Source organism: Mustela erminea, chromosome 3 (genome assembly GCF_009829155.1).
Source record: "Mustela erminea isolate mMusErm1 chromosome 3, mMusErm1.Pri, whole genome shotgun sequence".
Lineage (NCBI taxonomy): Eukaryota > Metazoa > Chordata > Mammalia > Carnivora > Mustelidae > Mustela > Mustela erminea.
Genome location: NC_045616.1, coordinates 73,284,838 through 73,298,462, shown reverse-complemented (window position 1 = coordinate 73,298,462; position 13,625 = coordinate 73,284,838). Strand labels below are relative to the sequence as shown.

The 13,625-nt window shown below is 35.6% G+C and overlaps 1 protein-coding gene across 4 annotated transcripts in view; it reads left to right on the top strand.

Annotated features, from left to right (window-relative positions):
- The window catches only part of IPO11 (importin 11), a 215,873-nt gene that overhangs the window by 117,238 nt on the left and 85,010 nt on the right, over positions 1-13,625 (top strand). For all 4 annotated transcript variants that reach the window (XM_032336151.1, XM_032336150.1, XM_032336152.1 and 1 more), the window contains 2 exons: positions 119-199; positions 13,354-13,449. In XM_032336151.1, the coding sequence (XP_032192042.1) occupies positions 119-199; positions 13,354-13,449 (177 nt within the window). The remainder of the gene's footprint in view (positions 1-118; positions 200-13,353; positions 13,450-13,625) is intronic.

Sequence of the window (13,625 nt, the reverse complement as noted above, 5' to 3'; positions counted from 1 at the left end):
ATATGCTTAGACCTTAAGTATATAATTTTCAAATAGATTATAATGAGTTCCAAATTTAATTTTTGCCTATTTTGATACTGCAAATATATGTATATTTTGACTTTTGATTAAATTTCAGACATATGCAGTGGGTCTCTGTCAGTCCTTTTGTGAGCTGCTAAAGGAAATTACTACAGAAGGTCAAGTTCAAGTGCTCAAGGTATTGTCATATTTTAAATGAATATTGTTGTAAGTTTTCCATCTGTATTTTGTGAAATTGGACCTTCATTTGGGTTTTGATGATTGGCGAGAAGGAGAGGAGTACTTTTAGACAATATTTTCTTTTAGTGGTAATCAATTGCTATAATACCTCTGGACCAGGGGTCTCAGATTTGAATGTGCATACAGATCTCCTGAGGATGTTTTTAAAATGTGGATTCCACATTTCTGTCAAGATTGCTGCTGTTGGTAAACTAATCAAGGTGCAGTCTCCCTGCTCTACCCCCCACCTCATCCCGAGACCTTACTTCTAAGCAAGGCTTTAAAAATGTTTACGAATTGTCCAAAGACTGGTGACATGTGATACTTCCCACAGCTCCAGTTGGTTAGCCTCCTTTTGGGAAGAAATTTTATTATAATGTGGGACTTTTAATTTGCATTGGCATCGTAGTTATACTATAAAACTTGTGTAGACTGAGTATGATTTACAACATAGTGTCAAGTCATTATGTTATATACCTGAAAATAATACAATGTTTTATGTCAGTTATACCTAAATTTAAAAAAACCTTATAAAGTAAGCCCTGAGTTAATGTTTATGCATTATATCTTTATATATTGTCTTTATATATTGTATATAATTGTGTAGAATTAAGAGCAGGTTCTGAGTCATGTATTAATAAAGATGTAAATAGTATCAAATATATATTTATAAACAAGTTTATTTATAAATATATAGTGAAATATATCTTTACATGTATGTATGTGTATACATATATACATACATGCTTTATGTTTGTACTTTGCATGAAGATGTAGCTGTTAAAAGTTTGACCCTTTCTGGCACTCCCTTTCCCCTTTTTTTGATTTCTTAGCTGTGTTCTATGTCAGATATGGTCAAATATGTGAGATGGTTATGTGAAATGTTAATTATCATAACAAAGTTGCATTTATTGTATGAAAACTACGGCGTATCTTTAGATCCTAAAAGCTATATGATTTCCTCCCAGTGAAATTATAATGTCTTTGCCCAAAGAGGTTCATTGTTGGAAATGGACACTTGACCCCTGAACAACACAAAGGCTAAGGTCAAAGACCCTCTGCACATTAAAAATCCAGGCTTAACTTCTGACTCCCCATAAACTTAATTATTAATACCCTAATGTTGACTGAAGTCTTAAGGATAACATAAATAGTCAATTAACACATATCTTTTAAATTATATGTATTATATACTGTATTCTTAAAGTAAGCTAGAGAAAAGAAAATGTTAAAATCATGAGATAAAAATGAAAAAAAAAAAAAAAAACTCATGAGCAAATGCATTTATAGTACTGTACTATATTGAAAAAAATCTGCATATGTGTGGACCTGTGCATTTCAAACCCTTGTTCAAGGATCAGCTGTATGTAACTAATCACTGTAATTTGTCATAGTAATCCACAGTATATTGGGGGACTAAATATGTAAAAGTTTGTTCAGATGGTAAAATCTTCTTTTGTTATTAACCACTGTGATAGCTGCTATACAGCTAATAAGAGTAATCGTCAGTTTGAACTTATTCAAGCATTATAGTATTTAATATGTTGTTCCTCAGACATTAATTGTTCACATGCACATATAGAACTCCAGATACCCATGTTACAATGCTCATTAATTTGACTTTCAAGTTGGTAGGTTGCATTTGATATCTTTGGTCTTTATTCATTTATTCGTCATATAGGTTATGGGTCAGCAAACTTTTTCTGTAAAGGACTGGGTAGTAAATATTTTAGGCTTTGTGGGCCATGCAGTCTTTGTCTCACGTATTTGTATCTGCTGTTGTAGGATTGAAAGCAGTTACAGATGTTAAGGAAGTGGATGAGTGTGGCTGTATTCCAGTAATGCTTTATTCACAGAATTATGGCGTGGGCATAGTCTGCCAACGGCTGGTATTGATATTACATTTTCAGTTATAAATGATCAGGCAGGAAGGCACCTATAATTAAGGATTTTGTATGTTTGCTAGGGCTACTGTAACAAAGTACTACAACCCTGGTGGCTTAACATGATGGAAATTAATGTATAGTATTGATGGTAATTATCTTCCTCACAGTGCACTAGACACTGGAAGTCTGAAATCAAGGTGTTGTCAGGGCCGTGCTTCTCTCTGAAGACTCTCGGAGAGAGTTTGTTCCATGCTTTTGTCTTACCTTGTGATGATTGCCATCAAGCTATGGCTTCCTTGGCTTGTACATTTACTGCTTCAATCTCTGCTTTCCCTTGTGCATGATGTTCTCCTTGTATCTCTCTTTTCTAATAAGAGTACCAGCCATAACAGATTAGGGGCCTACTCTAATAATACCATCTTAACCCAGTTACATCTGCAAAGACCCTGTTTCCAGCCACATTCTTGAGTACCTGGGATTAGGACTCCAACATATCTTTTCAGAAGCCACAGTTCAACCCATAACAAGCATTTATTGTTGAAAAGTGAAAAGATTGCTTTTGTGCGTGGGGATGAAGTATGGAGGACTTGACTGGAGTCAGTTTTGTATATGAAAGTGACCCAGTAGAAGGGAGGATGGTTCTAGATAATACAAGAATTGGGATTTTGAATCAAGAGCATTTGTGGAAAGATTAGTTGGAAGGGGGTTTGGGCAGGAGTTTGTTTTCTGAGAGGGTTGGCCAAAATGGCAGTGATTGAAGCTGTAGGTAATCATGTTAGGTAAGAAGATCAGTATAGGAAACTGGTATGTGACCTAGGTATTTTCAGTTACAAAGGAGACAAGGTTAGAGCGGCCTGATGCCTGTCACTCTTGAGGTAGAGGTATGTTGCAAGATGATGAGAATATTTGTACTTTCCATAGCGTAGGGGGCATGAATATTACTTACCTCAATATTCATTCTTTAGTGAATTCTGCATTACTGCTGTTGAAATTGATACTTTAGATTCTTGATTCACTCTCTTTTTAAAGATTTTATTTATTTATTTGAGAGAGAGAGGGAGAATGAGAGAGAGCATGAAAAGGGAGAAGGTCAGAGGGAGAAATGGACTCCCTGCAGAGCTGGGAGCCTAATGCGGGACTTCTTCCCGGGACTCGGGGATCATGACCTGAGCCAAAGGCAGTGGCTTAACCAACTGAGCCACCCAGGCATCCCTCTTGATTTACTTATAAATTAGAATGATGTCTTTAGGGCTTAAGAGAATTCTTACAATACAGAAAGGCTTTTAACAGGAGTTGAAATAAAAGGATCTTTGGGGGCGCCTGGGTGGCTCAGTCGATCAGGTGACTGCCTTTGGCTCATGTCATGATCCCAGGGTCCTGGGATTGAGCCCTGCATCAGGCTTCTACTCAGTGGGGAGCGTGCTTCTCTCTCTCCCTCTGACTGCTCTTCTGCCTGCTTGTGCTCTCTCTGTCTCTCTGTCAAATAAATAAATTTTTTTTTTTTTAATCTTTGGTTAATTCTGATTTTTCCCGGAAAGTCCATTTATCAAACCCATTACTTACTTCACCATACTGATTTTTGCTCTTCTGTATTTGAAATCACAGTAGAAACGTTAAACCATGATAATGTTGTAAAACTAAAATACAGTAAAATATGATAAAACTCTATTTTAGTTTCATAGATGCTTTAGTTTCTTTTCTAGTATAGGGGTTAGAGCGTGAGAATGAAAGCCCCCGTTACAAGAGAAGCCTGTGGTCTCTGAAGGAGTAATTATAGAAATCTGTGGCTTTTAGAGACCCTGAGTACTTGAGGCCTGGTCTACTGTCACGTGTCTATTACTCCTCAGAGCCACTATTTTCACAGTATTCTCTAAGCTGCAGAGGTTACGAGTAACATTGGACATGTTTACAGAAATGTCCTTGTGAATTTTTAATGCATTTATGCCCTTAACCAAGCCAATGTAGTGGCAATATATAATTTTACTGAGGACCTCATCTGTCTTAACTAATCTTAGCTTCATCTTTTGCCTTGGTGGTAATTTATTTTCTGGAAGTAGAAGAGATAATAAAGAGTCAACACTATGCCTTAATTCTGAGGAAAAACTGAGGAAAAAATGACTGGCTGTACAGGAATGATAGAAATTTGAGAGGAAATTGTGTCATTTTGATGTTGTCTTTATAGATTTGTGTGTGTGCATGTATGTGTCTTTCTCCTCAAGCTTTTCCATGATCCCAACTTCAATACATTATGTATTCTCCTTCCTCTAAATCCATACAATGTTAAGCGATTTGGAAATGAGGGGAATCCATAATTCTTATGTTAAGGATCGCACAGTGCATATGCCTATATCCAGTAGAAATGCCAACTGAAACAAACGAACTGCCCATTTCCAGTGTTATTTTCTGCTTGACCTGCACTTCGGTTTGCACATCCAGTTCTGCTACTTACACAGTTCTTGAGTATATTCTGGGCTTAAACTCTCTCATTTGTTATATACGGAATTGTGCCACATGAAATTTTTAATAATTTGTAAGTATGCATTATCTGAAGTCCTCTGTTAAATTTAATGTATGTATTCTAAATGATTAAGAAAAGATATTGCTTATGTTTAAACACCTACCAGATAAAGTTTGAATTGAAAGTGGTTTTTTTTCCCCACCTGCTTTTGTAGTATTTTTAGTAACTACTGAAAGACAAATTGTTCTGAGCCATATGAAATGGGCATTGTGAAATTCATTTGAAAAATGAAGCAAGTTTTTAAGGATATGTCCTCAGGAGAATGTTTACTTTCTTTTTACTCTTTATTTTTAATTATATTCTTGCAAAATCACACAATAAGAGGCAGGAGAGCAGTAGAGCTTAGTTGGTAAGACTGTAGACTGAAGTGAAACAGCCAGGGTTTGAGCGTTGGCGCTGCTGTTTCTGAGCAGGTTCATCTCTGCTCCTCACCCTCCATCTGTGGAATGGGGATGAAAACTCGACTAGTATCCTAGACTTGAGATGAGGATCCCAGGAACTTACGTGTATAAAGCACTTAAAACAAAGCCTACTGTGTAATCAGGTAATATTAAGTGTTGGCTATTTTCCCTAACTGTATAATTAAACAGTGGCCTAATTATATAATCTCTCTTCAGGGCAGAATAGGCTACTGTACTTGTAGGCTAAATAATTCATTGGGTTGTTAAGATTTTTGGCTCTAAGAAAAACAAAACAAGTTACTCTTCCTCTTCTTTTGACCATTTCTCCTAAATAAGTGTTTATTTAAAATAAATACATCAGTTAAAATTTCAAAATTAAGCCGGCTATTTACATAATGATAGGGCTTTATTTTTTATCAAGAATTATATATCTCAGCTGGCCCTTTAAAATTAATTATATTTAAATCTTTCTTGCTTTCCCGAAGAGTAGCAAGTCTTAAAAGAATTTTATTATGAAAATTTCCAAGTTTATATAATGTATAACACTACCCTTACACCTTCACTAGAAAAAAACCTTTTTGCTTTTCCTTTTTTCCTTTGATGTGAAAGAAGGTGATATCTTAATTGTAGGTCTTTCTTAATTGTGCCTGATAATATTTTATTAAAAATTTCAGCACAAATCATTTATCATGTAAGTATATATTAAAATATTTGTATCATTTAACATAAATTACAGATTAAGCCAGTTTTAGATATGCCACCAGGAGTTCTTTGATAGGATATTTACTTGAAATAAAAATTGACTACCTAATAACATTTAACACTATTTTTGTGTAAACATTGCTGTGGCTAAACCAGTACATTTTAATTGAAATCTCAAACTGGATTAATTGTTGATAAATACTAGGAGTATGCTAATTATCATGAATAAATTATTTGTTTTTTATATGAAAGAATGTTTTAGGACAGTGGTCCTTTCATGCCTGCTTGAAAGCTAAGAGAACTCTTGAAATTTTTGTCTTTTTCCTATTCTCAGAGTTTCAGTAAGATATAATAGTTTTTAATATTAACTCATTATTTTCAGATTTAACACCTTTCAGATGCTGCTTCTTAATATAGTATGCCATACAACATTTTTAATATATTTTTGGCTAAATGTCACTGTTATACCTGTTTCTGACACTATCTGGAAGTAACTGCTTTGTTCTTTGAAGCAGAAAATTACGATGTTATAAAAATTGGATAGAGAAACAAGTATGCCTGCTTTTGGAACAAATAGGAGCAAAAATAGGCTGTATTATATTTTGTGAGTCAGAACAAATTATCTAGGTGAATACGATTATATTCTAAAAATACTGAAATTTGAATTGTTAAACATCTCTTTAATTTGAAATTTGTCTGTATGTATACATACCAGTTGGAGTTTAGAAATTCTCTTGTCATGGTCTTATCAAGTAATAATGAGCCAGGTTGCTTTCATTCACTGTGGTAAGGCTTATTTAAGATGGCACAAATATTTTTAAGGTACAATTTATTCTGTAATAATAATAGTAGTAGCTAATACTAGCATTTACTATATGCTACACATTTCTAAGCACATAACATAGAATTCATTCAATCCTCATATAAACTTAACAGTGATAGTACTATTCTTTCCCTAATTTTACAGATGAGAAATTAAATCCCAAAGAGGTAAATACCTTGTCCAAGGTCACAAACCTAGTAAGTATTAGAGCTGTGATATAATGTAGGCATTCTGACTCCTGGATCCATGTTGTTAATCACCTTGTTTGCAATGTAAGCCTAAAACCAGAAAATGGTTTGATTGCAAGACACCAGCTAAAAGCCTGCATTTTTTCACAGGGATTTTGAAAAACAGTCTGTTCCAAATATATTTAGAAAAGGGATGGATTGAAACCAAAATGTAGTTTAATTTGTAATAGCAAAGTACTGGTAAAAAATAATTCATAATAGATGATTAGATGATTGGAGGTACTCCAGCTTATCAAGCCACACAGAGGAGTACTGTGCAGCTTAGAAAGAAATGAAGTCAGCCTCTGTATATAGTGTTAGAGTGATTCCGAGACTATAAGCAAAGACCAGTATCCAGAGTTTTCTTAGGTTTAAAGAGTGCAACTTACAGAGCAGTAGAAAAATAAGCCAAATTAATAATTGTGGCTATGTAGGCTGAAGACAGAGAGAGGGTAGAAGGTTGGTCTTTCAGGATGTGCATCTGTTTTTTACTTTGGTTTTTGGAGCCAAGTAGATATTTTACATGATTTAAAATAGTAAAGTAAAACAGTTCCTAAGGATTAAAAATAAGCCAAAGCATTTGAATCTATTGTGTTGGTACCATAGCCATTGGAGAAGAATATTTCAAGTAATTTTAGTGTATACTATTTTACATGTGGATCCCTGGTGGGGTACAGAGCAAAAAGAAACACAAGGAGATTATAAATTACATTTAGCAGTGTTATTGTTTTTTTTTTTTTTAAGATTTTATTTATTTATTTGACAGAGAGAAATTACAAGTACACTGAGAGGCAGGCAGAGAGAGAGAGAGAGAAGGAAGCAGGCTCCCTGCTGAGCAGAGAGCCCGATGCGGGACTCGATCCCAGGACCCTGAGATCATGACCTGAGCCGAAGGCAGCGGCTTAACCCGCTGAGCCACCCAGGCGCCCCTAGCAGTGTTATTGTTATTAGTAACTATTTCTATAGTTATTTTGAACCCATAAGTATTTATGTGGAAGGTTATATATGTTAGAAGCAAGTTAATGTTATTATAATCTGAGAGTTTTCAGTTTAAGAGAAGGATGGAAATATAAAATCAACGAATTTATGTAAAATGCTGTAATGTAAGTTGAATTTGGTGAATTTGTGTTATGTAATTTACAGGAAAAGAAAATAGATATTCTAATGCTGTCTAAAAGACCTAGAAGCAGTGTCAATCCAGTGGCAATAAATATCCCAGAACATAGATTGTAGTCTGTAAATATTGTTTCCTGCTGCTTAAGCCCAGAGTTCAGTTAAGAGATACTCAAGATATAACTGGAGAGATATAACTGTGCCAGAAGAAAGAGAAGGTGGGATTCCGTCAAAAGGATGCAGGAATCAATTTGAAGGACCTCCCATTTGGTTAATGATGGGATAGTCTGAGCATCAGAATAATACTAAATAGATTAAAACACATCAAACAAGCTATAATCCCTGAGAACATAATGATTCCCCTCCCCAGAAGAGTAAGTTATGATTTAAATTACCTTACTTTAAGTATCTTCAGTTGTATCAGTTGTCTTTAGAGTTATTTGCTTCTGGGAGCTGCTTATCCATGTTGGGTGTACATACATTTCACTTGAAATATATAAAATTGTTTATTAACACTGAAATCATTAGACATTTTAAAAAATTGTGTTTAGAAAAGAAAGCACTGGTTGCTGATCAAAATGTCTGGAAGGATTTTGATCCTAGGTTACAGAGTAGCCTTCTTCAGTGGAAGTAGTCATAATTTCAACTGTGGCTTTTAAGTCAAAACTGCTATATCCTCCTTAGAAACTGGACTGTAAAGTGTCATGTGTGTAAATAATCATATCTCACATGTCACCTCCACAACAAAACCTCAGTATTACTCATGGGACCACAGTTGTACCCATTGGCCAAACATATAAACTAGGAGTCATTACAACTTCTTCACCTTTGGTTACGTGTTCAGTTGGTTTTCTAAATCTTACCACTTCTGCTGCCTGAATTTTGTCTTGATTCTGTTTCACTGCCCCTGCCTCCAAGTCTAATAATAGCATTTTCCTATATAATTTTTCAGAAAGAACCTCATCTTCCCTAGCTATGGTTCCTAACCTTTTCGAACACAGAGATTCCATTTTAGCCCTGATATATTTGTGGATCCTTGATTGCAATAATAACTATATCTTTATATATAAAGAAAATGCATACTGAAGCTGGTTTGTATTGAATGATACCTGTAAGTGATTTTATATTCTGAAAATCATAGTGATCTAAATATGTGATTGCTTCTCTTTTTCTGCACAAACTTATGTAATCTTAGGTGTTAATAGTTTTTTTAGTATTATTTTCTTATATGCATTATATTCTTTGCCAGTAATCTTTGCTCAATATGTTCAGACACATTGACCCATTGGGTATTTTATTACTTTAAATTACTTATTCAAGTCTTTTCCAGAGCCATGCTGACTCTCCTGCCTTCTTCCTCCTCCCCAGGCTTGTAGCTTCCTCTTGTTCTAGTGTCTTGAAATTTTACAGTGATGTGCCTTGATGTAGGTTTATTCTAGTTGATTGTACTGGGCACTACTGGGACCCTTTAATCTGAAACTTTTTTAGACCCTTAAAAGATAATACACTAGGGGCGCCTGGGTGGCTCAGTGGGTTAAGCCGCTGCCTTCGGCTCAGGTCATGATCTCAGGATCCTGGGATCGAGTCCCACATCGGGCTCTCTGCTCGGCGGGGAGCCTGCTTCTCTCTCTCTCTCTCTCTCTCTCTCTCTCTCTGCCAGCCTCTCTACCTACCTGTGATCTCTCTCTGTCAAATAAATAAATAAAATCTTAAAAAAAAAAAGATAATACACTATATTCTCCTACCAAGACAGATGGTCACTTGCCCAGATATGCAGATTTGGGAATATCTGGCAAACTGTTTCTTAAATAGACTTTTGATCAGTCTAATTTTTAGCTGTTTCATTTCCCTCTTTTCCAGAGGAGGTCCTAGTTTCTGTGGGTTTTGATGAAAGGTAGGGAGATGACAGAGATGCCATAAATCAAGTTGCTTCTCCAGCCTGTCCACTTCATCCTTAGGTGTTTGCTCTCTGTGACCTGATCAGCTTACATTTTGAATTTCTTCTTTGTACCTTCTACTATTCATCTCTCATTCCTTGGTCCTTTTAAAATTTTTCCCCTTCTCTTTAAAATCCTTATACTGTAATTATAGTAGGGTATCAGAAGGGAATGAAGTATGTGTCTAACCCTCAGCAGATGGCTTTTACTTTCCATAGAGACTTTGTGATGACATGAACTTCTGAGAGTCAATTTACTAGCCTATCTTCATCTTCCCCATCTTTATTCCAAATGTTTTTTTTTTTTTTTTAAAGATTTTATTTATTCATTTGACAGAGAGAGATTACAAGTAGGCAGAGAGGCAGGCAGAGAGAGAGGAAGGGAAGCAGGCTCCCCAGCGAGCAGAGAGCCCGATGCGGGGCTCGATCCCAGGACCCTGAGATCATGACCTGAGCTGAAAGCAGAGGCTTTAACCCACTGAGCCACCCAGGTGCCCCCCAAATCTGTTTTTTTTTTTTTTTAAAGATTTTATTTATTTGACAGACAGAGATCACAAGTAGGCAGAGAGGCAGGCAGAGAGAGAGGAGGAAGCAGGCTCCCTGCTGAGCAGAGAGCCCGATGTGGGACTCGATCCCAGGACCCTGAGATCATGACCTGAGCTGAAGGCAGCAGCTTAACCCACTGAGCCACCCAGGCACCCCCCAAATCTGTTTTTTTTAATAAACTTAATTGAGGTCAGATTTAATTATTTTCTGAATTTCATTTCCTGTTGTTAAAACCAGTCAAACTGTGGTAACTTTTACCCTCTTATCTTTTAGTGGATAGCATAATACTTGGCCCACTATAAAAGTTTTTGTATTTTTAACTTTTCTTTAGACATTCCCTTTAACTCTGCTCAAAATTAGAGAATGCTGTCATCCATGGGTACTATTTGCCTACCCTCAGAATGTTTCAGAATGCATGGAGGTTGTATTTGATGGCGATCATGCTTGGAGCATACTCTTGGCACATAATGAACAGAGACCAAAACGCTAAAAGCCCCTCAATGCATGGAGTAGTCCTGAACAATAAATCCTTGTCCCACTCAGAATGTCAATAATGACCCTTGAGAAACATTGCTACAAGTTTTAAGGGCAACTTGGCTCTGCCTTGAGATTAATACTTGATCTTAACCGTCTCATATGGTGTGCTTTCATTCCTTCCCTCTTAACAGTGGGGCTTGAAGCATGAAATACCCCTTGGTCCTCATTGCTGCTTCCTGACTACTGCCTTCCTATCTTCCTAGAAAATGAAACAGAAGTAAACAAAAAACCTCGTTCTGCTTGAATTTTACCCTGGCATTGTTATAAAAAGAAGCACTCTCAGTCATCCTGAAGCATTTCACCTGTGACAATCAGTGCTTATGATTGATATCCTATATAATTGTATTATAAATGAAATGAGATTATTTCTCACTTAATATATAAGGAATATGTATGCAGCAAGCTGTTTTCATCTTATTGATAAACTTATAGGTAGATTGACTTTTGGACAGTGAGTATAGTTTTTACTAACTTGACTTTTATCTATTAAAAGCCAGCCCCCCCCTTTTTTTAATAATAATTAACACACAGTATACTATTAGTTTCACGTGTACAATGTAATGATTCAGTAGTTCTGTGCATACTCAGTTCTCAACACAGTAGGTGTACTCGTAATCCCCTTCACCTGTATATCACGCATCCTCTCACCTACCTCCTCTCTGGTAATCACCAGTTCTTATTTTTAAGAGTCTGTGTTTTGGTTTGTCTTTTTTGTGTGTGTGTTTTGTTTTTTTAAAGTCCACACATGAGTGAAATCATATAGTATTTGTTTTTCTGTAACTTATTTAGCATTATACCCTTTAGATCCATCTATGTTGTTGCACATGGCAAGATTTCATTCTTTTTTATGGTTGAGTAATATTCTATTTGTGTATGTATGTGTGTGTGTGTGTGACACATATTCTTTATCTTTTCATCTATAGGTAGACACTTGGGTTGCTTCCTTTTCTTGGCTATTGTAAATAATGCTGCAGTAAATATAAGGGTGCACATATCTTTTTGAATTAATGTTTTCATTTTCTTTGGGTAAACAGCCAGTAGTGAAATTACTGGATCATATGGTACTTCTAATTTTAAGTTGTTTTTTTTTTTTTTCAAAGATTTTATTTATTTATTTGACAGACAGAGATCTCGAGTAGGCAGAGAGTCAGGCAGAGGGAGAGGGGGAAGCAGGCTCCCTGCTGAGCAGAGAGCCTGATGCGGGGTTCAATCCCAGGACTCTTGAGACCATGACCTGAGCTGAAGGCAGAGGCCTAACTGACTGAGCCGCCCAGGCGCCCTCAATTTTTTTTTTGAGGAACCTCCATACAGGTTTCCACAGAGGTTGCGCCAGCTTGCTTTCCTGCCAACAATGCATGAGGATTCCTTTTTCTCCACATCCTTGCCAACACTTGTTTCTTATGTTGTTGATTTTAACCATTCTGATGGGTATGAGATAATAGCTCATTGTGACTTTAATTTGTATTTCCCTGTTGATGTGTGATATTGATCATCTTTTTATTGTGTGTTGGATATATGTATGTCTTCTCTGGAAAAATAATCTATTCATGTGCTCTGCTCACTTTTACTAGGATTATTTGTTGTTTTGTTTTGATTTGTCTTTTTGTGTTGAGTTGTATAAATTCTTTATGTGTTTTAGATATTATCCCTTATCAGATCCATTATTTGCAAATATGTTCTTCCATTAGTTGGATTGTCTTTTTGTTATTGTTGATGGGATCATGCAGTTCCAATAGTTGAATTTTACTTTTGTTTCCCTTGCCAAAGGAGACATATCTCAAAAAATGTTTCTGCAGCTGATGTCTAAGAGATTACTGTCTGTGTTTTCTTCCAGGAATTTTATGGTTTCAGGAATCACATTTAGGTCTTCAATCTCTTTTGAGGGTTGGGCTTTTTTTGTTTGTTTGTTTGTTTGTTTGTTTGCAATGGTTTAAGGAAGGGCTTCAATTTCATTCTTTTGGATATAGCTATTGAGTTTTCCAAACACCATTTGTTGAAGAGACTTATCCCCATTGCGTATATTTGCCTCACTTATGAAAGCCAACACTTTTTGAAATGCTTTCTGCTGATTGTATTAGTGTACCATTTTGTAAGGGTTATTTGTTTAAAATGAAAATGTAATAATGAACATGATATCTGTTATTAGAATGTGATTAATTATAATTCTTTGTGAGATACATAGCTGTGTCTATTATACACCTCATATCGAATTTTATGTCAAATCCATTTTTTTTATGTCAAATCCATTTTTAATGGATTTTCTTGTAAAAGTATATCCAGTGCTAGAATATTGGATACCTCATATGTTTGTATGTATTCTAAGATTTAGTGTGTGATATTTAATCATTGTTTTCTTTACCTGTATTATAATGAAGCAGTGACTTGGATTACGAAGTGTTACCAATGAGTCTTTCTGGTTTTTAGGTTGTGGAAAATGCCCTTAAAGTGAACCCAGTATTAGGTCCACAAATGTTTCAACCAATTCTACCCTGTGTTTTCAGAGGTATTATAGAAGGAGAGGTAAGATTTTTCCTTAAGCTTTTTAGAATAGTAATGGACTCTAGGGTTCTACTTTTAATTTTCCTTCTTCATTGGGAAATTATTTCTTTTTTGTTGTTAGATATCAAAAACTTTTCTTACTATTGGATTATTTTGAAGTAAATTAAGTAGTTTTCAGGGTAGTTATACAGTTTGGC